This window comes from Rhinolophus ferrumequinum, chromosome 2, assembly GCF_004115265.2.
Source record: "Rhinolophus ferrumequinum isolate MPI-CBG mRhiFer1 chromosome 2, mRhiFer1_v1.p, whole genome shotgun sequence".
Classification (NCBI taxonomy): domain Eukaryota; kingdom Metazoa; phylum Chordata; class Mammalia; order Chiroptera; family Rhinolophidae; genus Rhinolophus; species Rhinolophus ferrumequinum.
The window spans coordinates 50,637,709-50,658,795 of NC_046285.1; the positions used below are offsets into that span (position 1 = coordinate 50,637,709).

General features: G+C 39.9%; 1 protein-coding gene and 1 pseudogene across 7 annotated transcripts in view; both read right to left on the reverse strand.

Annotated features, from left to right (window-relative positions):
• Window positions 1-833: 833 nt before the first annotated feature.
• Window positions 834-21,087, reverse strand: part of PCYT1A (phosphate cytidylyltransferase 1A, choline) — a 44,412-nt gene continuing 24,158 nt past the window's right edge. For all 7 annotated transcript variants that reach the window (XM_033121944.1, XM_033121921.1, XM_033121912.1 and 4 more), the window contains 7 exons: window positions 14,509-14,608; window positions 7,796-7,912; window positions 7,002-7,153; window positions 4,715-4,793; window positions 4,125-4,267; window positions 2,459-2,647; window positions 834-1,559 (listed from right to left, as the gene is read on the reverse strand). In XM_033121944.1, the coding sequence (XP_032977835.1) occupies window positions 1,353-1,559; window positions 2,459-2,647; window positions 4,125-4,267; window positions 4,715-4,793; window positions 7,002-7,153; window positions 7,796-7,912; window positions 14,509-14,608 (987 nt within the window). In that variant the 3' untranslated portion in view covers window positions 834-1,352. The remainder of the gene's footprint in view (window positions 1,560-2,458; window positions 2,648-4,124; window positions 4,268-4,714; window positions 4,794-7,001; window positions 7,154-7,795; window positions 7,913-14,508; window positions 14,609-21,087) is intronic.
• LOC117031419 (60S ribosomal protein L36-like) lies at window positions 10,527-11,837 on the reverse strand (annotated as a pseudogene).

Below are 21,087 nucleotides of genomic sequence, written 5' to 3' on the forward strand. Positions count from 1 at the left end.
AGGTTGAAAATGAGCTCCCGCTCAACAGCAGGTGTTAAGCTTCAGCACTCTTCAATGTGAAATGTAAGTGATGAATGCCCCTGGGCCACCTGACGGGAGGTGGGACCATAACCACCAGGCATGCGTGGCGAGAACCTCCCGTATTCTTCTAATGTGAATGTGGCTTTGTGGCTGCTGGAGGGGTGGTAGAGGGAAGTGAGTCCCTGCCAGCTGCCACCCTCACAGGAAAGGAAATACTATGGAGCACTGGTTCCCATCAAGAACATTCTTAAGAGGAGCAGAAGTCAAGATAAGGCGTTAGGAAGGGGGGTGTTTCCTTGTGCTTTTGCATCTGTGTTCTGTGCAAATGACTAACTACTCAATATGGTTATGAGCAACATAGATGAACAGACTGTGTTCAAACTGCAGACATTTACAAAGTATTCTTTTGTAGAAAGCTAGGAAATGGGCATAGAAATAGGAGTAGCAGGGCCGGGACTTACTCCAGGAGGGAAATTAATCCAAATTTGGTGTAAGACTGAGTATTGTCCCACTCGCTTCGTCAATCACAGTAAACCTGAAAATGTTTTTCCTGAAAGGGAGATTGCAAAAAGGAGACTGACAAGAGTTCCCAAATAACTGGGCAATAGAATTGTCTGAGATGAACACAGTAGCAAAACCGCAGCTGATGCCATGTGGTCTGGTTCCATCCGCATCGGTATCTTCATGGAGCCCACTGGGACCAAGCAACTCTTCAGGGAGTAAGAAAAGTTTGGCTCAGATCTTCCCACAGCCACATCAACACGTGCCAGGAGTACAGTTAGGGGATTTGTGACTATGGCCCAGCTTTTAGCTTTTTTTTTTTTTTAAAGGAAACCAGAAGTATATGTCTCCCCAAATCACCCATCAGCATGGCTCATTGCTTGAAGGACTTGGCAAGCCAGTTTGCCTCAGAACAGAAGGCAAACGCTATAGTGTATCAGGAAGAAAAGGCCTCTGGGTATCATACCACTTCCTTCTGCCCACTCCTCAGGGGCAAAAAATTAGTCCTACTTACAATTTGAAAGACTAATTTTTAAAAAAATAAAAACGACAATTTCCCTGTCAAGATCACATAAACAGTAAAGCGACGCCTGTGGGGAGGGTATTGGATGCAGAACCGGCTTCTAAGACATAGTCAGCCTCCTTAGTGTGGTGGGAGATGTCTCTGGAAGGATGGGCTGTCTGGACCCCCAGCCTAGGTCCTCTTGCCCCAATTGTCTTTCCTTGTCGCTGTCCTTAGGTGTAGTGTTGGGATCACAATTTGGAATTCAACAGAGAGCTTCTGCAGGTGATGGGACAGAGGGACGGGAGAGGACAGGCGGGGTGAAAAATTAGTCTTCTTCATCCTCACTGATATCATAGGCTGCAGCCTTGTGCCTGGAGAGGTTTGCTGGGGAGGAAGGCGGGGAAGTCTTGCCAGAGAAGGGCCATCGGAAAGAGGGGGAAGGGGAGCGTTCACGAGTGGGGCTGTTGCTGGGACTCTGCTTTGGACTGATGGCCTGCAGCATCCGGCCTTTCCCCTCTTTCAGCATGTGTTTCTGGGAAGACCAAAAGGAAGAGTTAGAAGAACCCCATGGATCCTACTAAATCACCTCTGGAGGGTCTGAGACTTCAGATTACCACGAGGGCCCTCTGCAATGTCAAAAGTGATGGAGTAAGCCAGAGGAGGAATACAACTATAATCCTAAGCAATTTCCTCCCTAAAGCGGTCCATGCCGTGCTACTTACCTCTGGGTTCTCCACCTGCTATCCACAGTCACCCAACCCTTCACTTCTATGTCAAAGGTATTCTTAAAAGGCCATTTGGCTTGTAGTCCAGGCTCCAGGCAAAAACAAAGGAACTGACTCAGACAAAAGGGTACCTACCCTAGTTTTAGAGTTCTCTGAAAAAAAGAAATTCCATATTCTTCCTGAATAATCTATTCTGGTATCCAAACATCCTCACACTCAGATCCTTCCTTATATCTAACCTAGGGCTCACGTGCCAAATAGCTACACATACACCCTTCATTTGGCTTGAAAAGACCTTGCTACTCCTCAAGGACAGAATTCCCACCTCGCCCAGCAATCCGGCAGCAGCTGTTTGTAGTGGAGGCAGCTTTCTTTTCACTGTTCTTTGTTCTTTCCTTTCCTTCTATCTAAAACTATAATGTACAAAAGCAAGCTGGACAAGGCTACTTGCTTATCTTGTGACCAGATTTGGACATTGATAGAGAGCTGGCAAAATAATTTAGGAGAATATGTAACCTCTTTCTGTAAAGATTTTAAAGAACTTTTTGTGGATAGCTGAAATAGAGTTCTGCCCAATAAGGAGAACAGATAAGATAACTTCTTACTGCCAACGTCCCTTTCTGCTCAAGGATTCTATAATTTTTTTTTTTCCACAGCATGAGAATTCCCTAAAAATCCCCAAATCGTCCAGCAGAAAAGAACATACCAGTGCTCCTTCTGGACCAAACATTTCCAGAAAACTTCCAATGAATTCTCGGGATTTCTCCTCCCATTTCTGAATGAGGTCAATGCTCTTTTCCTCTACCTTCTGAACAAATTCCTTTGACTTTTCTTCCACATCTTTCACTTTCTTCTTTACTTTGTCAACCCGCTCCTGCAAGTGGTATTTCTTCTCCTAGGTAAAGAAATAACTGTTGAGAAATAACACTTACTCTGACCGTCCATACCAAAGGAGGGAAAAATATGTTTTGGCACTCTATTGATAATATTTTTAACCTTTAGAATTTCACTTTGCTTTAATCTATCCCACACTTCTCTAGCGTTACAACATAAGATATGCTCTGGATGGTCATGTTATGCAAAAAGATAATTCTAACATCACAGAAGCCCAGGACTAAACTAAATATATAGGGTAGGCCCAGTAACATATATATAGTCAAATGAAGTCACTCTTTTTAAAGAAAAAACATAAACTTAGAACATAAACATGCCCAACATAACCCAAACCCCATTCCAGATGGAGATGTAAAGGCAGTAATAAGATCACCGTACAATATTGCCAAGAATAAGCCAACTATAACAGGCTAAAAGTGGAAGTAGTAGATCTTTTACTTCATTAATTCATTTATTGTACTGGATTTAAAAAAAAACTTTTATTTATTTTAAGTGTGTTTTGCCAGGACCCATCAACTCTAAGTCAAGTAGTAGTTTCAATCTAGTTGTATAGGGCACAGCTCACAGTGGCCCATGTGGGGATCGAACCAGCAACCTTGTTATTACGAGTACCGCACTCTGATCAACTGAGCCATCCTGCTGCCCCCTGTACTGAATTTTTTTCCCTCTATCATTGGCTTATTCTATGATTTTAAAAGAGTTGTTTTAGTATTTTGAGGTCTGTTTGCTCATTTGCAAAATAAAGATGATGCCCTTTGTTCCTACCAGCTTCCCTAAAGATAAGAGAAAATGGTACGAACCCTTTGGGGATGGGGCATAGGGAGGGGAATCTTGAGTCAAATGAAAAAATAGTCTCATAATTTCCTGATCATAAAGGGGAAAGGGAATATGTTTACGATTTTTAAACACCTGAAAATAGATAAAGATTCTGTAGTCGGAGGTTAACAACAGCTAGGGTTTATCTACATAGATAAAAATCATATTTAGATGAAATCATTTCACTTATTCATAATTCACAGAGCTGGGAGCAGGTGAGGGAACATGGTAAACTAAAGCTTGGGTCCATAGGTCCTGAGAAATTGCAAGCAAAATGTTGTGTGTCACTATCCAATCAGAGAGAGGATCCATAGCTTTCCTCAGATTTTCAAAGCCCGTCCAATCAAAAAATAAAAAGGCTAAGAACCACTGTTTTAAATGTATTTGATGTACATACCATTATGTAAGTTACACATTCTTATTCATTTAATTGGCTGTGTGTCCTGATATCAATGTGTTGATACTAGAGCATAAAGGCAGAAAAGGCCTCTGTTTTAGTCTCTTTGTAAAGAGCTTAGCATGGTGTCATCTGCAAAGAAGCATTCACTGAGCTTTAGGAGGTGATACTGACAGCAGACTGAAAAGCAAGTTCAGCTCAGAGGAAGTGGAAGGCAACACGTGTTCTGTAAGAGCAGAGCACTTTGGATGTGGTTGGAACTCACGTTGATAAAGCTGACATTGAGCTCCTTGGCCGTGTAGCCCCGCTGTAGGTTCCGTCTGGCATACACGTCGTAATCACGGACAATTCGGGTGATGATATCTGATGTGGAGATACCTTCTGTCCTCTGTGTTGGAGCAAACATGCCTACCCCAAGAACACATACAAACACGGTGACGTGCTGGTTAGCTCAGGCGGTAGGGCTAGATGTCAACTGGGAGCAACATTCCTTTCTTTTCCTCAAGAAGCAGAATCTGCTATTACTAAGAGCAGTGTGGAAAGATTGATCTACAGAAGGAGGAGTGAATCAAAGAATAGGAGTTAAGGAAAGGAGGAGCTCTATGGCTCTCATATTAGAAAAAATATGGGGCTGAAGAAAGGATTCCTGAAATTAAAGAGATATCGAAAGTAGAGGCTGAGAATTGGTGGACGTCAGTGTGACGCCCACCTTAACCTCTTATCCAAAGTGTGACCTGAAAGTGGATGTCGACGTTCTCAGTGTATAAATTTTGCTCTGAAAGCAGTGATGTGGTGGAATCTCTGTCACTGCCCCCCGAGACTCCAAAAAGCGAGGATGCAAATCAACTTACTCACCTGCTTCCTTGATGTGTTTATAAACATCATCACTACCAGCAGAAGAATAAGGGATGTCATCATGGGCTACAAAATCAATCTGCAAATAAGGACATATCATTTAAAACCCAGGATAACTGCCATTCAGAAAGAACTAGTAAATGCTCGTAAGCCCATAAAAAGGAAAACAAGGAGAGGCCAGGCCTCAAACGGACATTTTTCTCTTTCTCTCTCTTTGCTTTGCTTCTAAATTCCACGATTCATTTACAAGTCCACCCAACCTAATTATTTACGGATCATAAATATAAAGTCAGCCAGTTTTTTTCTTTTAGCTGTTTCTCCTGGTCTACTGGAAGTGCCACCCTCAAACTGTATACTAGTCACCATGCTTGGAAAATGGGACTGGAGAATTTGCTGGTGTGCTAATAAGTGGGTGCAGCCAAGGAAAGAAGAAAGGAAATCTCCCCATCCTCCTGGGTCTGTAAGAATTGGTCAAATAAGCGTTTCTAAAAGTAAGAGAAAGAGGTCACTTCTTTGTGAACTGGTTTCTCTCTCAGTTCATGCGATGAGTAGGAATATAAAAATAGCAACCAAGAGCCCTTTTACTAGAATAGATACATCTGTACTCCTGAGAAATGCAAGACCGAAAGCTATGAAAGACTCTAAGTCTCAGGACCTACTATTTTATTACTGTCGTGCAGCAGAAGAGATCATTGGCACTGGGATCAATAATCTTTCTGAGAAACATGCTAAACCTCACCTATTTACTCCTTCCTGAACAGGCCACTTGCCAGTATAATTGCTAACACCACCGTACCCCACTCCCAGAAGCCACTGTAGTGTGAAGCATGCTCATCAGGACTCTAGCTAACATCTCAATTACCCACGAACAACTTATCAGAGAGCCACGGGCAGCCAAGTGAAACCAAGAGTGGGGGCAGGTAAGGCTTGTGGTTGAGGATACTCTCCTAACAAGGAGGAAAGGGAAGCTGGAAGTTCCTCTTACCTCTTCTGCTGGGCCTGCCTGGCTGCGTTACTAGGAACAATCTTGCTGATTACTTCTGGTACTACTGGCTGCTACATAAGTATCCATGTAGAAAAACTAGAGAACTACAAGAGGTGTGTCCTAATTCTAAATAGTTATAACAAACACCCTTACTGCAGGCCTATCCAAGTATTGCTTTTGAAGCACTTTGGCTATCTTTGTGCTTTCTTTTCTCATTACACAATTTACCTTCAACATTCCACATACCCCTATGGAGAACTCACAATATGCTTGCTGGTGCCTCAAGCTTGAGGGCCTCCAACCTGATCTGATAAATCCCTCTCATCTTTTATATCTACCTTTTGTAGGAAATTTGTTGTTTTAATGTGGGAGAATTAAAAGAGTACTAACTTACTGAGCGAAAGTGAGAAACCTCCCTGGTTTCTGATCCCACACAACTTCTCGCCCCAAATCAAAGCCCTGCAACTAAATTTAAGTCAATATGAGAGAAGTCTATGTCTGTCTATCTTGCATCCTGGAATGTGCGCTCCTTGAGAGCATCACTGGGGCCATGTACCCTGTTTCCCTGAAAATAAGACCTAGCCGGACAATCAGCTCTAATGCATCTTTTGGAGCAAACATTAATATAAGACCCGGTCTTATTTTACTATAATATAAGACCAGGCCTTTAATATAATATAATATAATATGATATAATATAATATAACCTGGTCTTATTTTACTATAATATAAGACCAGGTCTAATACAATATAATATAATATAATATAATATAATATAATATAATACCTGGTCTTATATTAATTTTTGCTCCAAAAGACGCATTAGAGCTGACTATCCGGCTAGGTCTTATTTTCAGGGAAACACAGTCTATTCTAAAGAGACAGGAATGCTATGAGGCTGGACACACCTATAGTATGTGTGTGTGTGTGGGTTGGGGGGTAGGAAATCCCCTAACTGTAGAGTTCAATTTCTAGTCCTGCTACAGTGTGACCTGGACCCAGTCATTTGGTCTCTCTGGCCTTGTTCTCACATATAAAGTGAAAATAATAATTACCCAACAGGATTGTTATAGGGAGAGCAAAGGAAATGTAATGGATGTAAAAGTGCGTGTAAACCATCAAACCCATAAAATGTCAGGGATGACTATTATTAGTAGTAATAGCACTGTCATCGCCTCTGTGAAATTTACATAGATGGTAGAAGTAAAACAAGGCTAGTGGAAAACTAGGCCAAGTACCAGCAGCCTTGAGAGCTGCAGACCTTCCGGAACCGGGAATGGGGCCATGTGCTCAGTCTCTTACCCGGTGTTCTGCCAGGAACTCTGGCGTCAGGGTCCAGGGGGCGTTCCTCACCACCTCATCCACATAGCGGCAGTGCTGTACTGCGTCGTAGCGCTCAGTTTCGTTCATCACGGTGAAGCCTTTGAAGTTGTGCGTTAGCTCATCACTGCAAACTGAGTTCACCACATGATAAAGTTGTAAGTCAAAGTCCCCTCGGCTAAACCATTCCTCAGTCACCAACCTCTCCATTTTCTAGGACTGTAACCATTCTCCCCACCTGGAGAAAAACCTGGATGTAGCTCAGACTGGGTAACAATGCTTTTCCTAATCCAAGATGCACCTGCAGGAGTGACCCTCACTACAAAGTGTGTTCACACTTTGGAGAAGAGAGGATCCAACCCGGGTTGGAGATCTCTGGCTTTGAAATGATCGTGCTGTATATTTCTGCATCATTTAAGTTTTCAAAAATGTGTTCTTGTTACGTTTTTATAAGACTGGACCACATAACATTTGCTTAGCAGACTTTTGTAATTCAGTTGATTCAAAATGAAAAACTGACATGCAAAGTAAATGCTGGTCTTAAGCAGGAAATAGGGACCAGTATTGCTCTCATGACTCAGAAACTCGGCTAAGAACAGTGAGATAAACACTGGACATTTCAGGTCAGTGAGCTTGGAACGTCTCTCTCCGGTTTATATACTTCATGTTTAAAAACCAAAGCAAGAGCCAATATACTCAGGTTCTAAAAACAGGGGGAAAAGGCTACTGTAATTCTTTTTCTGGGCAGTACCTAAGGTCATCAGATGTTGTCTTACCTCCCACAATGAGGTACGTATTAGGGAAAAGGTTCTTTGCTTGCATCAGAGCCCGGGCATGACCAGAATGAAATAAGTCAAATATTCCATCTGCATAAACTCTCACAGGCCGCTCATCTAAATCCAAAAGAAAGAATTTGTCATAGAAATACGCTGATTCAGTATCTCATATTTGACAAATGCCAGTGGCACTGTGTTCCATCCCTGCATGCCTCCCTCTCACAGTGTTCTCTGGATAGTCACCCTGATTTGCAGCTGGCCTGGGGTTGTGAGGAATCACATCACAAACCTCCTTGGCTACAAAGACACTCCGGACATCGTATCCACTCTCTCTCCTTGTCAGCCTGGTTGTTTCAAACTTCTCAGATAATTGGATTTAATGGTTGCTTTTTCTTAGTTATTTTAGAAGTGAAAGGGAAGGGTTATGCAACACACATACCCAAAACTTCAAAAGTCTCACCTTCAATTTATATTTAAACTTCAGTTATGTTTGAACAGAGGATAGTTAGACTATACTCTGGCTGTTTGTTCTCTCATTTTCAGGCTGACTTGATTACTAATGACTAATGTTTTGCTTTGAAAATAAACTTCCCTGCTATTGCCCAGAGTAATGAATGATCCAGAAAGGTCAGATTGAGAAAGACGGCAGGTAGGTGCCAGTTATCAATGTATGTTTCTCAGTCCCGGATTTACCCTCAACACCTGCTCTGTGGCAACAGCTAGAATTCCTTCAAGCACTTCTCCTTGACAGTGAGCACGATCATACACTTTCTCAGTATATTCAGTGTTTGAAAATCAAATATAAATACTTTAGGACTTTGTATTAGAACTTTTCCTCTTCTCCTCTCCTTTAGTTAGAATAATAAAGCACTGATTGTCGATTTATTTTTCGTGGTAGTAGATTACGAAAGAAAAGCCAGGAAATGATGTCCTGGGGTATGAGATTAATTCCAAGCCAAAAAAACACATTGAGAATAAAATGTATATAATGGTTCATCACGCTTCAAATGATAAATCTGAGTCCTAGTGACATATTCCTACTATGTGAACAAAGGGAGAACTATTACTATTTTACTGTCACAGCAGAAAACAAGAGTAGGAGCATCTACATCATTCTGGGAGAGAAGGGCCAGTCTGAAGGCAGGGGTGAGACGCATCTCCCTCCTGTCTTGAGGACAGTGACTCAAAGGGGAGAAAACTGATTCTCAGGAGGTTTATGGACTTTTCTTTCCAGATAGTTTTATCAATAAACAAGTAGCTTTTAAACTGAAAAATCATACATTGCTTATAGAAATATAAACTGGTACAACTTAAGGGCAATTAGTCAATACCTATCAAAAGACAAATGACAAATGCTTATACCCTTTGGCCCAGCTATTCCAATTCCAGGAAATTTTCTCACAGATATATTTGTAAAAATGTATGTTATTCATTGCAGCATTGTTTGTAATAGCAAAAGTTCGGAAACAACCTAAATTTCAATGGCAGACTGAATATACCATGATAGACCCACTAAAAGGGTGGGAGGACATATATGTTATTTGCTTAGATATCCACAAGAAGTTGGTAAAACTGCTTGCCAATCAGTAAGAGGGATACTGTGTGGCTATGAGACAGTGGTGAAAGGAAGACATTTCACTCTATACCCTTTTTGTACTTCATGAATGCTAGGCCATGGGAATGTATTGATTTTATAATACAGGAAATAACATTTTTAAATAAAATAAATATACACCAGTTCAATGAAAAGCTGAGAAATAATATGGTAGATTAAAGAGTCAGAAAGGTTATAGCTTAAGTTTGCCAACCAGCCTCCTTCCTCTCTAATCTTAAGCTCTTTAAGCCTCAGTTTCCTCATCTAAGACAAAGCAAAAGGCTGCTTGTTTGCTGATATTGGTATACTCGGAAAAGGGGGAATCACGGGCAAAAATGTCACTTTGCCTGCTGTATTCAAGGCTTCCATTTGGCCAGATACCGTGAACTCTGTTCATATCAACTGGCGCAAAACACCAGCGCTGTGCTGTCAGTGAATTAGCAGGTCATCAAACCAAGGCTGAGCCGTGGGGTCCTGGCAGAGCTGTGGCTCCAGTTCTCAGAGTTCAAGGTGGTAGGACTCATCGTTCTGGCCAGGGTGCTTTGGGCAGTATGTGTCGTGGGAGCTGCATGTTTGCACCAACCAACACATGGCGCCATTGGCACTGCAGAGTGAACACCAACCAACACATGGCACCATTGGCACTGAAGAGCGAACACAACACAGAAGCGATAGGCCATCTGCTCCGCCCTGGCTGCCTCAGCTTTACCAGCGCTGGTCATGTCTAGAGGTCATCGTCACAGAGGAAGTTCCTGAACCTCCTGTGGTGGTTGAAGATAAAGCTGAAGGCTACAAGCAGACCAAGGAGGCTGTTTTGCTTCTAAGAAACTTAAGGCCTGGAATGATGACAAAAAGTCCAGGCCCCTCAGTGAATGAGAGCTGGCAAGGGCAAAGTGAGAGACCGTGGTCATATCCAGCACAGGGGACCTTGCATCATCTACAGAGGGTGCCCCCCAAAAAATGTATACACACATTAAGAAAGGAAAAAAACTATTAAAATTGTAATACTCAATATATACCGATAACAAAAGATGAATACGAGTCACATGTGACTTCTGCTATGACAAGAGGTGCTCAAAGTGGTTACGTCAGCGTCCAGACACTTCTGATTACGAAAACTACTGCTTGAGCAACGGTGACCTAAGTGTCCACTTGTGTACATTTTTTTTGGCAACCCCGGTATAACAAGGACAATGGCATCATCAAAGCCTTAGAAACATCCTTGGAATTACTCTGCTTAGTGTAGGCAAACTGAACATTTTTGTTTGTTTTGTTTCTGAAAAGGTTTTATTCCACACAGAGGAGATGGGGCTCAGTCCTTCTTAGCTGCTGCCTTCTTCATGGCAGCGAGGACACCGCTCAGCTCTCTCTCTTCCTCTTGACACAGATGTGTGTCCCCACCCTTTTCTTGATGAACTTCAGGGCCCATTTGTCCTGAGACACCTTGGGCAGCTCCACAGCACGTGCTCAGAGGGGGCAAAGCCGCCCACCTCTTGGATCACGTCCCGCGTGAACTTGGTGTGTTTGGTGAGGCGCCCTCGGCAGCGGCTGTGCCTCGGCCTGCTCACGTCCTCGGTCACCTTGTGGCGCTCGGTCATGGGGTAGCACAGAGCCATGGCTGCTGCTCCCACTGGCTGCCGCAGCTGAAGGGGCAAACTGAACATTCTGAAACTTGCTCCTGCTTGGGAGCCTTTTCTGCATTTGTACTGAACGTGCTTTCTGCAAGTTAGATGCTCTATGTGGCCCTTAGCATAAAGCTGCCTCCCTCAAGAGTAACGGCAACCCTCCCGTGCACAAGATGCTGAATATAGACCTTAGCAGAATCTTGAAAAGCCCAGAGATCCAAAGAGCCCTCCAAGTACCATGCAAGAAGATTCAGCACAGAGCCCTGAAGAAGAATCCACTGAAAAACTTGAGAATCATGTTGAAGCTAAATCTATATGCAAAGATCATGCGCCGGAACACCCTTCTTCTCCAGGCCCAGAACCACTAGCTGCAGGGGGAATACGCAGCAGCAGCTCTAGAAGCCAAGTCAGGTGAGAAGGGCGTTCCAGACAAGAAGCCAGCGGTAGGGAAGAAAGGAAAGGCGGCTGTTGGTGCTACAAAGCAGAAGAGGCCTCCAGTGGGAAAAAAGGCTGAAGCTACCAAGAAACCAGCAGCTGAGAAGAAGCCTGCAGAAAAGAAACCCACCACGGAAGAAAAGAAGCCTGCGGCATAAACTAAAATTTGTATATTCCATAAAGGTCAAATCAGTTTGGACAGCTAATTTTGAATAAAAACCTAAGCAAAGAGGCAGTGAGAGAAAAAAAGGTAAAACAAAATCCAAGCGGTATAATCGCTCATCTATATCCTAGAAATTCTGACCACGAAGTAACTAACATACGTCCACCTTTCCTAAACAAGTCCAGAGTGGGGCTATGATCTCACTTTATTTGATCCTAAAAGACAAAGGATAGAATTTAAAAATTAAGACTAATTTGTTGTTTCTTTGCCATTAGCGTACAGAAAGGGCAAAGTGAAATGAGGGAGATTTAGCTCAATAAACACCCTTCCTTTCTGGATGGTGGCAATCGTCTAGACTGCTGTTGATCGAGTGGTCTAGACTCGGCCACTCAATCAGGAATCACCCATATTAAGCCATGTCGCCACTGAGTCCTTTTTCTCGGACCAACCCCAGACGTGCGTCTGGTCTTCCTCCCAACTTCTCAATTCCCTGGGACTTAACCCCAAGTCTTCAGTGAACCAAGACTGGCATATTAACCAAATGGCCAGAAGAGGCCACTGTTGAACTAGAAAATCTGGGAGAAAGCACAAGTTATCCATTCTTTTACCAAGTGGTTATAGGCCAGGATAACAGATGTGAAACCTGATTTATATCCGTTGTCTCAGCGTATTATTAAAAGCAACCCCTTTCATTCTCAAAATGGTACTAATTTGGATTACACTACTTGGATTACACTACTGCTGGCTGAGTAATTAGATGTTCTCCTTCAGGCAGAACAGACCTGCATTTCAATTTATTGTCTCTTTTGATATAGTCTCGCAAATACCTATCACTGAATCATTTTGTCTCTAACAGATTTCCATTGCCCTTTAGACTCTGCTTTTTCCTTCCTTTCTCCAAGAGAACTTATAGCTTATTTTTTTTCCCGTCTTTCAAAAGGGATAACCTTCTCATCTCTCAATCCATATTTGTTTTTTCTTTGGGTAGTGGAGTTTTCTCCTGGATTATACAGACTTCCCTCTTGCACTCCCTTAAGCTCCCAAGTGAAAACCTGGGGGCAGAGGGAGGGATGCCTCCTTGTACCAATTATTGGTTTAAAATTCACTACCTATGGGATGTGTATGTGGATTCATTACTGGTTTATCCCTGGTCCAGCACTGATATGAATTCAGTTACTTGGTTATTTAACATGAAAAGGAACTGAAAGAATGAGATTTAGGAGGAAAACCAGAGATAGAATTAGACTGTCAAACTTTATAGGCTAATTTGTGACTATCTACACTGTCTAAAATCCAATCTGTTTGTCAGATGACCTTCTATCGTTTATAACTAATGTCTACAAACAGTAGCACCACTCCAGGGTGAAAAGAACACAAAGATGGAAACACTTAGGTTTTAGCTTCAATTCTATCACTAATTATTTGTTTTACTGTAGGGGAGATTTCACTTCTAAGTTTCTATGGACCTTAATTTCTTCATGTATACAACAGACTATAAAGTAGATTATCTCAAAAATGAACTTGTTAAATTCTATTATTCTAAAATATTTTAAAATTAGATTTATTAGTGTTCGCTAATTATAAGTATCTAAACTTGTTTAAAGTACATATGCACATACATACATTCCATGTACCACAAGTGGCATGGATAGACTAGCAAGAAGCTGGGTAATACAACCTAAGTGATCAGATTTGAGCAAGGTACTGCATTCTGAATGTGTGTCATTAGAGAGTACATGAAAAGTTCTTGCCCTTATCATACTACTGTCATATCTGAATGTGATCCTTAAACTGGTGGCATTTTGAAACCTGACCTGTCACCATTGCACCCTGTTAAACACATAACCTGTTTTTCCTTGTTGTCATTTTACTTGCCTTGTTAGCTTGCCTATTCCACAAGGGGAGCCAAACCCAAAAAAATCACATTATAAATTAGAAGTGTCGTGATCAATATGAGCCATATCTAAACACTTATGCAAAAGGAAAGCACTCTCTGGAATTTTGAGGACCCCAAAACTCTAGTCCATATAGCCAAGGTATAGTCAAGGGACCACTGGCCTGACCACTGCCCAGCATTCATATGTATTTTGCTTACAGACAGCAAACATACTAACAATTAAAAAGTAACCACAGATATCTTTGATACACTGGAAATTTATAGATTTTTGTGGCTGTAACTGCTTCTCATTCCCTAGTACTTGCCTGGGTTTGGGTCCAGCCTGACATTTACAGAGTAGAGAGAACACTTACCATAGTAATTGGAAGAAGTGAAAAAGGATTGAAAAAAAAGGAGAATTGGAGAATTTACATAGAAGTAAGGAAAGCTCCCTATAGGACTCCGTATTCATAACAAATGCTCATGGAAGTTTCTATTTATGATGATGCCTAAAACCATTTGCCCAAAATGGGAGAGCATTTAGAACACATATATAATGTAAACTAAGCATACAAGTAAAGAGCATGGGCTTTGAAAATAATAAAGTGAGTCTTACATAGAACTGGAAAATGAGAATACCAATAAAGAGAACATTCAGTGATGGGCATCGCCCAGCTGGGATATTTGTGTCCTCCGTCATCACAGCGTCACAGTGACGGTGCGACAATACAAAGGAAGACTTGGGGAACGATCTGAAGGCTACGTGTGTAACACTATATCTCACAGCTGTGACAACATCCTGGCAGACAAATATAGAGTAAGAAGAAAAACGAAATTTAAGGAGTAGTTGTCCTCCCAAATAGAACAGCAAGGGAGATGGGGGGAATTCCTCCCCTTTGTCCCAACCAGCCTTTACAGGTAAACTGAAGAAAGAATATACAGAGTAGGTATATATTTGATAAATACAATGGACTGCTAAAAACAACAATAAAATAATAACATAATTGGGTATTTACTTACAAGGAGTTCCTCTGCTGGCTTCTTCCATAGTTACCCTGACATAGGGCTTACTAAAGTCTACTTCAATTTCATCAGAAAAAGGAGCTGGCTCTCGTAAGCCCTTAAGAGGAAAGTGAAGGAAAAGACAGTTAAATTCAATGGTACAAATGTAAATACTCAAAAAACGGCAGCATTAAAGAACAATCAGTTATTCAATATACTGTGATTACAATTCCTCCTAAAACTTCATAACATGAAGAAGAAGAAAAAAGTCATCCAAAATGACAAGTGAAAGATGTGACCTTTTACCAAATGGGTAAATTGTGGCATGAAAGACAAAAGTCTTGCTGATGATTTCAGGGTAAAGACTGAACGAGGTGGGTGGGAACCTAAGCTTAGTCCCAAATAACTGGGTCCAGAATGATGGCTCCTCTGCTGCCTGGCAGAACACCCAACCCTGTTGTACGTAATAAAATTGCCAAGGTTCATAAGTGTACTTTCATACCACTTCAACTAGGGGACTGGGAAAGCAAACAACTTCTGTGTACTTTATTGCGTACGATGATCACTGTGTAATGCTTTGCACTGTAACTAGGTTCCAATGCTTATAACAGCCCTGTGAAGTGAGTAGTACAACAGTACCCTCAATTTAAAGATGAGGAAAACAAGGTTCAGAGAAGTTATATAAATCGTATGCAATTGTCAGAGGCAAAGAATGCAGGTATGCTCTTTCCTCTATAGAGGAAAGCCTTACTTAAGAGGTTTTGTTAAATTTATTTCTAAGTATTTTATTCTACTTGATGCTATTGTGAATGTAACTGTTTTCCTAATTTTATTTTTGGATCGTTCCTTGCTAGTACATAGAAATGCAATTGATTTGTATGTGTGTATGTGAGTGTAATTTCATTTGATTTTTATATATTGATCTGATGTTCTATGACTTTGCTAAACCAAATGATTAATTCTAGCAGTTTGTTTGGTAGATTCCTTAGGATTTTCTACATATGAGATCCTGTCGTCTGTGAATAAAAACACTTTTACTTATTTCTTTCCAATCTGGATGCCCTTAATTTCCTTTTAGTATCCCTTTGTGTACTAGTTAGAACCTCCTGTACAGCTTTGAATAGAAGTGGGAAGGACACATACCCTTCCTTGCCTTCTTCCCAGTCTTGAGGGGGAAGCATACAATCTTTCACCATTAAGTATTATGTTACCTGTAAGTTTTTCACAGATGCCTTTTATCAGGTTGCGAAATCTCCCTTCTTTTTGTAGTTTGTTGAGTTTTTATAATGAATGGGTATTGGATTTTGTCACATGCTTTTCTGCATTGTTGAAACAACATATTTTGGTTTTGTTTTATATTTTATTAATTATGGTATATTATTAATATATTAATTGATTTTAGGATGTTAAACCAACCTTGTATACCTGAGTGAAATCCCTCATGTTATATAAATAAGTTTATATGTTCCTGGATTCAATTTGTTAATATATTATTAAGGATTTTAACATCTAAGTTTGTAAGGGATTTTGAACTATATGAGTAGTTGTCTTTTCTTGTGCTGTTTTTGCCTAGCTTTGATATTTGGCCTCATAAAATGGCTTTCTCTACTTCCTGAAAGTATTTGTATAGGATTGGTATTATTTTTCTTAAATGTTTGATAGAATTCACCAATGAAGCCATCTGGGCCTGGACTTGTCTTTGCAGGAAATTTTGTGAAGACTAATTTATTTATTTTTTTACTTGGGATAGGTCTATTCAGATTTTTTATTTCATCTTGGGTCAGTTTTGGTAGTTTGTCTCTTTCTAAGAATTTCATCTAAATTGTCAAATTTTTTGGCAGGGAGTTAGTTGTTCATAATATTCCTTTATAATTCCTTTAATTTCTGTTGGGCTGTAGTGATGTTCACTTAGAATTTTACATTCTAAACAGATCACATCCTGATTGAGCTGAATCCAGAGATTGGAAAGATACTGTTTTGTTTTGCTTTCAGATAAGGATAGATTTTTGAAATTAGGTTTTAAAATTAAAACATATTTCTTTTTAAACTCACTTACCCAAAATCCAGGACCCTAATACGCAGTTTTCTCAAATTATTAGTGATTTTCCTACAGATTAAACAATTTATCCTCTAGAAGTTAGTACTCAAAGAGTTGCTTAACAGTAATTTGTGTTTCTAAAAGTATATGCTATTCCCAAAATAATACATATTCTATGATTTCATCTATATAAAGGTTAAGGACAGGCAAAGCTAAGCTATGGTTAATAGAAGCCAGAGGAAAACAGGAAATTTGGGGAAAGAGGATACTGACGAGCAGGTGGCGTGACCAAGTCTTCTGGGAGTACTGGTGATTATATGGATGTATACATATGTAAACATTTACTGAGCTGTACATTTAAGGTTTATGTACTCTACTGTATGTAAGTTATACCTCAAGAAACAAATGACATTCAGCCATAAAAATGCAGTACTAATACATGCTACAACATAGATCAACTTTGAAAACATTATGCTAAATGAAAGAAGCCAGCCACAAAAGACCACTTATTATATGATTCCATTTACATGGAATATCCAGAATAGGAAAATTTATAGACAGAAAGTAGATTAGTGTTTACATTGGGCTGGACGGGTTGGGCAGAAATGGGGAGTGACTGCTAATGGGTACAGGGTTTCTCTCTGGGGTGATGAAAATGTTTTAAAATGGATTATGATAGTTGCACAACTCTGTGAATAGACTAAAAACCATTGAACTGCACTTTAAGTGGTATGTGAATTATAATGGTATATGAACTATATTTCAATGAAGTTATTTATATGTTTATGAAAGTATGTAAAGTATAAAATATATATAAAACAAATAGAAAAATTATGCTTATTAACAATAGCATTACATGTAAATGAAAGATTGGCCTTACTGTGTCTCTGAAAGTTATTACCAATGGCACACTGAAGTTTGATGTTCAATATTCAAGAATTTTGTGGGCTAGTTATTAAATCATTGGTACTTGAAATCAGCCACAGAAATCAGAAAATGCTACACGTCAGAAATCCCCTCCCTCCCACACAGTGAGCCCATTTACTACTGGGTATTTTGCATATTTAGAAATAGATCAGTTCAGAGGTTATTATAGGGAGAAGGATATGGACTTACAGATTTATGTTGCAGTAGGAGTAGGAAGGATGACAGATAAAAGATTTTATGAAGGAAGACTAGGTGGGATATGGTGAAAAGGAAAAAAATATTGTCAATTGAGAAAGAAAGGAGTTTACAATAAGTGAGATTCTGAAGTGAAGAAAATAAGATTGTAAGATAATAAGAACCATTATCAGGAATAGAGAGGTTTTAAAAGGAGTTGAGATAGAAGACAATGAGAACTGGGAAAAGTCTTTGAATTTGGAGATTCAAATGACTATCAAAGACCTTCTAGACTACTGTTAGTGAAAGTCAGAACATAAGTGCCTTTAAGAAAATTGAAAGACAGGGAACTAGATTAGTAATAGTCTCTCATTAGCGATGTGTGACCATAAAGATAATGAGAAAAACAGAAAGGTACATACAGGTAACAGAAGGATCAAGTGGCAGTTCTTTTTTTTAAGTAAGGAGATTTGTACATGTCCAAGACAGAGGACAAGGAGTCAAAGAGATAGAAAATATCAGAGAAGGAAAAAACAGATAATTAAGGAAGGAGGAGTCTAGAGAAATGGCAGGGAATGGCCTCAAAGGAGAGCAAGGGGAAGGTGTTAGCCCTAGAAATAAGAAGGATCACATTTTTCTAAAAGCGTAAGAAAGGAAGGGTGATAAGAAGATAATGTTGAATGTAAAGGAGGAAAGGTGTATAAACCTATATCTGATGCCCTCAATTTTCTTAGTATGGTAAAAAAGGAAGTGAAGTTCCATAGAAAGAACATGTATGGAACAGGTTGGAGTGAGACTGAAAGCTTGAGGAAGGAAAACAATATTTGGAACAGACGCTGCGGGAAATGTATACGGCACGAGTGAGTAATGGAAGTATCGAGCACTACATTCAGTCCAGATCAGGCTAGAAACTTTAATATTTAGAAGCCATATTTCTAGGTCTGGGAAGAGAAACAAAGAATTAACAGGAACTGTGAAAGATACAGGGTTAGGCCCTGGCGAATGGAAGGCAGGCAGAAGAGGGAAGTGAAAAGTTAAGGTGACAAAGGGATCTAGACATTTCTCCAAAGGCGATATGCTAAAGGCCAAAAAGTACATGAAAAGATGCTCAACAATATTAGTCATTATAGAAATGCAAATTAAAATCGCAATGAAATACCCCAAATACCCCTTCATACCCATAAGGATGGCTATAAGCAAAAAAGACAGGTACTAACAACAATGGTGAGGAGAAACGGGAACCTTCATACACTGCTGCTGTGAACGTAAACTAGTACACAGCTCCGGAAAACAGTTCTTCAGTACGTTAAACATAGACTACCACATGACCCAGAAATTACCCTCCCAGTTACAGAGCCAAGATAATGAAAACATATGTTTAAAAAAGAACTTGTACACGAACAATGTTCATAACAGCATTCATCACAACAGCCAAAATGGAAACAATCCAAATATCCATCAACTGATGAATGGATAAACCAAATGGTATGTCCATGTGGAATATTATTCACTTATAAAAAGGAATGAAGTACTAATACTCGCTGATACCTGGATGGACCTTAAAAACATTATGCTAAATAAAAGACACAAAAGGCCACACACTGCATGATTCTATTTATATGAAATGTCCAGAATAAGCAAATCCATAGGGAAAGAAAGTAGGTTAGTGGTTTCCAGCAGGTAGAGAGAGAAGAGGAAATGGGAGTGACTGCTAATGAGTAAGGGCTTTCTCTTTGTGGGGATGAAAATGTTCTGGAATTAGATAAAGGCGAAGGTTGCACAACTTTAAAACCACTGAATTGTACACTTTGAAAGGTGAAAATGGTGAATTTTATGTTATGTGAATTTTATCTCAATTTTAAAAGATACATTAAGTATCCTATCTTTCATAACTCTGTTTCTTCGATCTTCCTTGTAGCATTCCGTGCACATTCCAAGGCAGAAGGCAAATGCTGCTCTCTCCTGGCAAGAGTTTGTGCAGGACCAGTTCCTCCTAAGTGTAGAGGATGACAACCTAAGGTTCTTCAGCTACAGCAGAATCAGCAAAATCTTTATTTTTCTAGGGTTGCCTTCAGTTAGAAGGTGTAGTTTTTTTTAAAAGCATTCTGTTATTCTCTTCTCAGTTAGAGAACAGTGCCTACAAACAAATTGAGGTTTATGAAAGTAGGACGAAGTATTTCTACCTACTCGTATGTTATAAAACATACCTCCTTTATTTTAACCTCAAGGGAATCCTACAGAATAGCATCGCTTTCAAGTCCTTTGACTACCTGGTAGTGAAGGATAAATGAAAGGGAATGGATTTCGGACTTAGATCTAAACCCCAGCTCTATCGATAGTGGTGAAATCACAGCAAGCTTCTAAACTTTCATTTCATCTTCTATAAAATCGGAAGGTAATACCACCTGCCACACAATATTGCCCATACAGTAGGCACTCAACAAATTTATTCATCAACAATGTTAGCTCATTTTCTCTTCCATTCCATGACACAGGTTTCATTATGCCAACAAAATTAATTAATTGTATTAATCTAAGAGGTTAGCTTCTAAATGCTATATAAAGTTTCTAAATGTATGCAAATTAGAACTAATATTATTGTAACTAGAAATTATAACTAACAATGATCATCAGCTCCCAAATTATAAATGACCCTTTGATTGCAGCATCGCTTCTGTAAGGACCTTTTCCTGGTTTTGTTCATCTACATTATTAACTCATTATTCCTCACTATTCCAGTGAAAGAGAAGAAGAGATTCTGGCGTCCTTATTAATAGGGAAATGGAGATAACGCACATAATGTAAGACTAGAACTTGATATTGGCTTTCTAGTTCTCTTTCTACTTCCAAGGAGTCTTAAACATTTTTCAGCAAAATGTTTCAGAATGCCACAGACAAAATCTCTCTTTTACCCAAACATTCTGCACAAAAGGTAACAGGTTCTCCTGAGATCCAAACTATTTCAATAATGCCAGGGGAAAGGCATTGTAGAGTCAAGAGGAATATTATGTGGTATGAGAAAAAAGGGGATAATGAACAGCAGATTCTACCTCCGGAGATCTACTAAGAAAAAAACAAAAACAGAAAAGCAGTAATTCTCCCTGCCTCCGATTGCCATTTCACTGAATATATTCACTGAATATAAATTCACTGAATATAAATAATGGGCTCATCTATCTACTATTTGGATGTCACATAGACCTTCTATGTTGAACTTACACTAAATTAAACCCATCTTCCCCCTACACCAGCTCTTCCTCCTGTGTTTCTTATCTGAGTGAGCAACACCCCACTTACACAATCTGCCAAAGCCTGAAACCTAGGAGTCATTCTTCACCTCCTCTGCATTCTGACAAAATGAATCTGTTGCTCCTCTAGACAGCCATTGTTCCTCTAACCTCCTTCTATGTGGCCCTTTTCCTACTGGGTCTTAATTATGTCTCTCTCCTCTGTTTGTC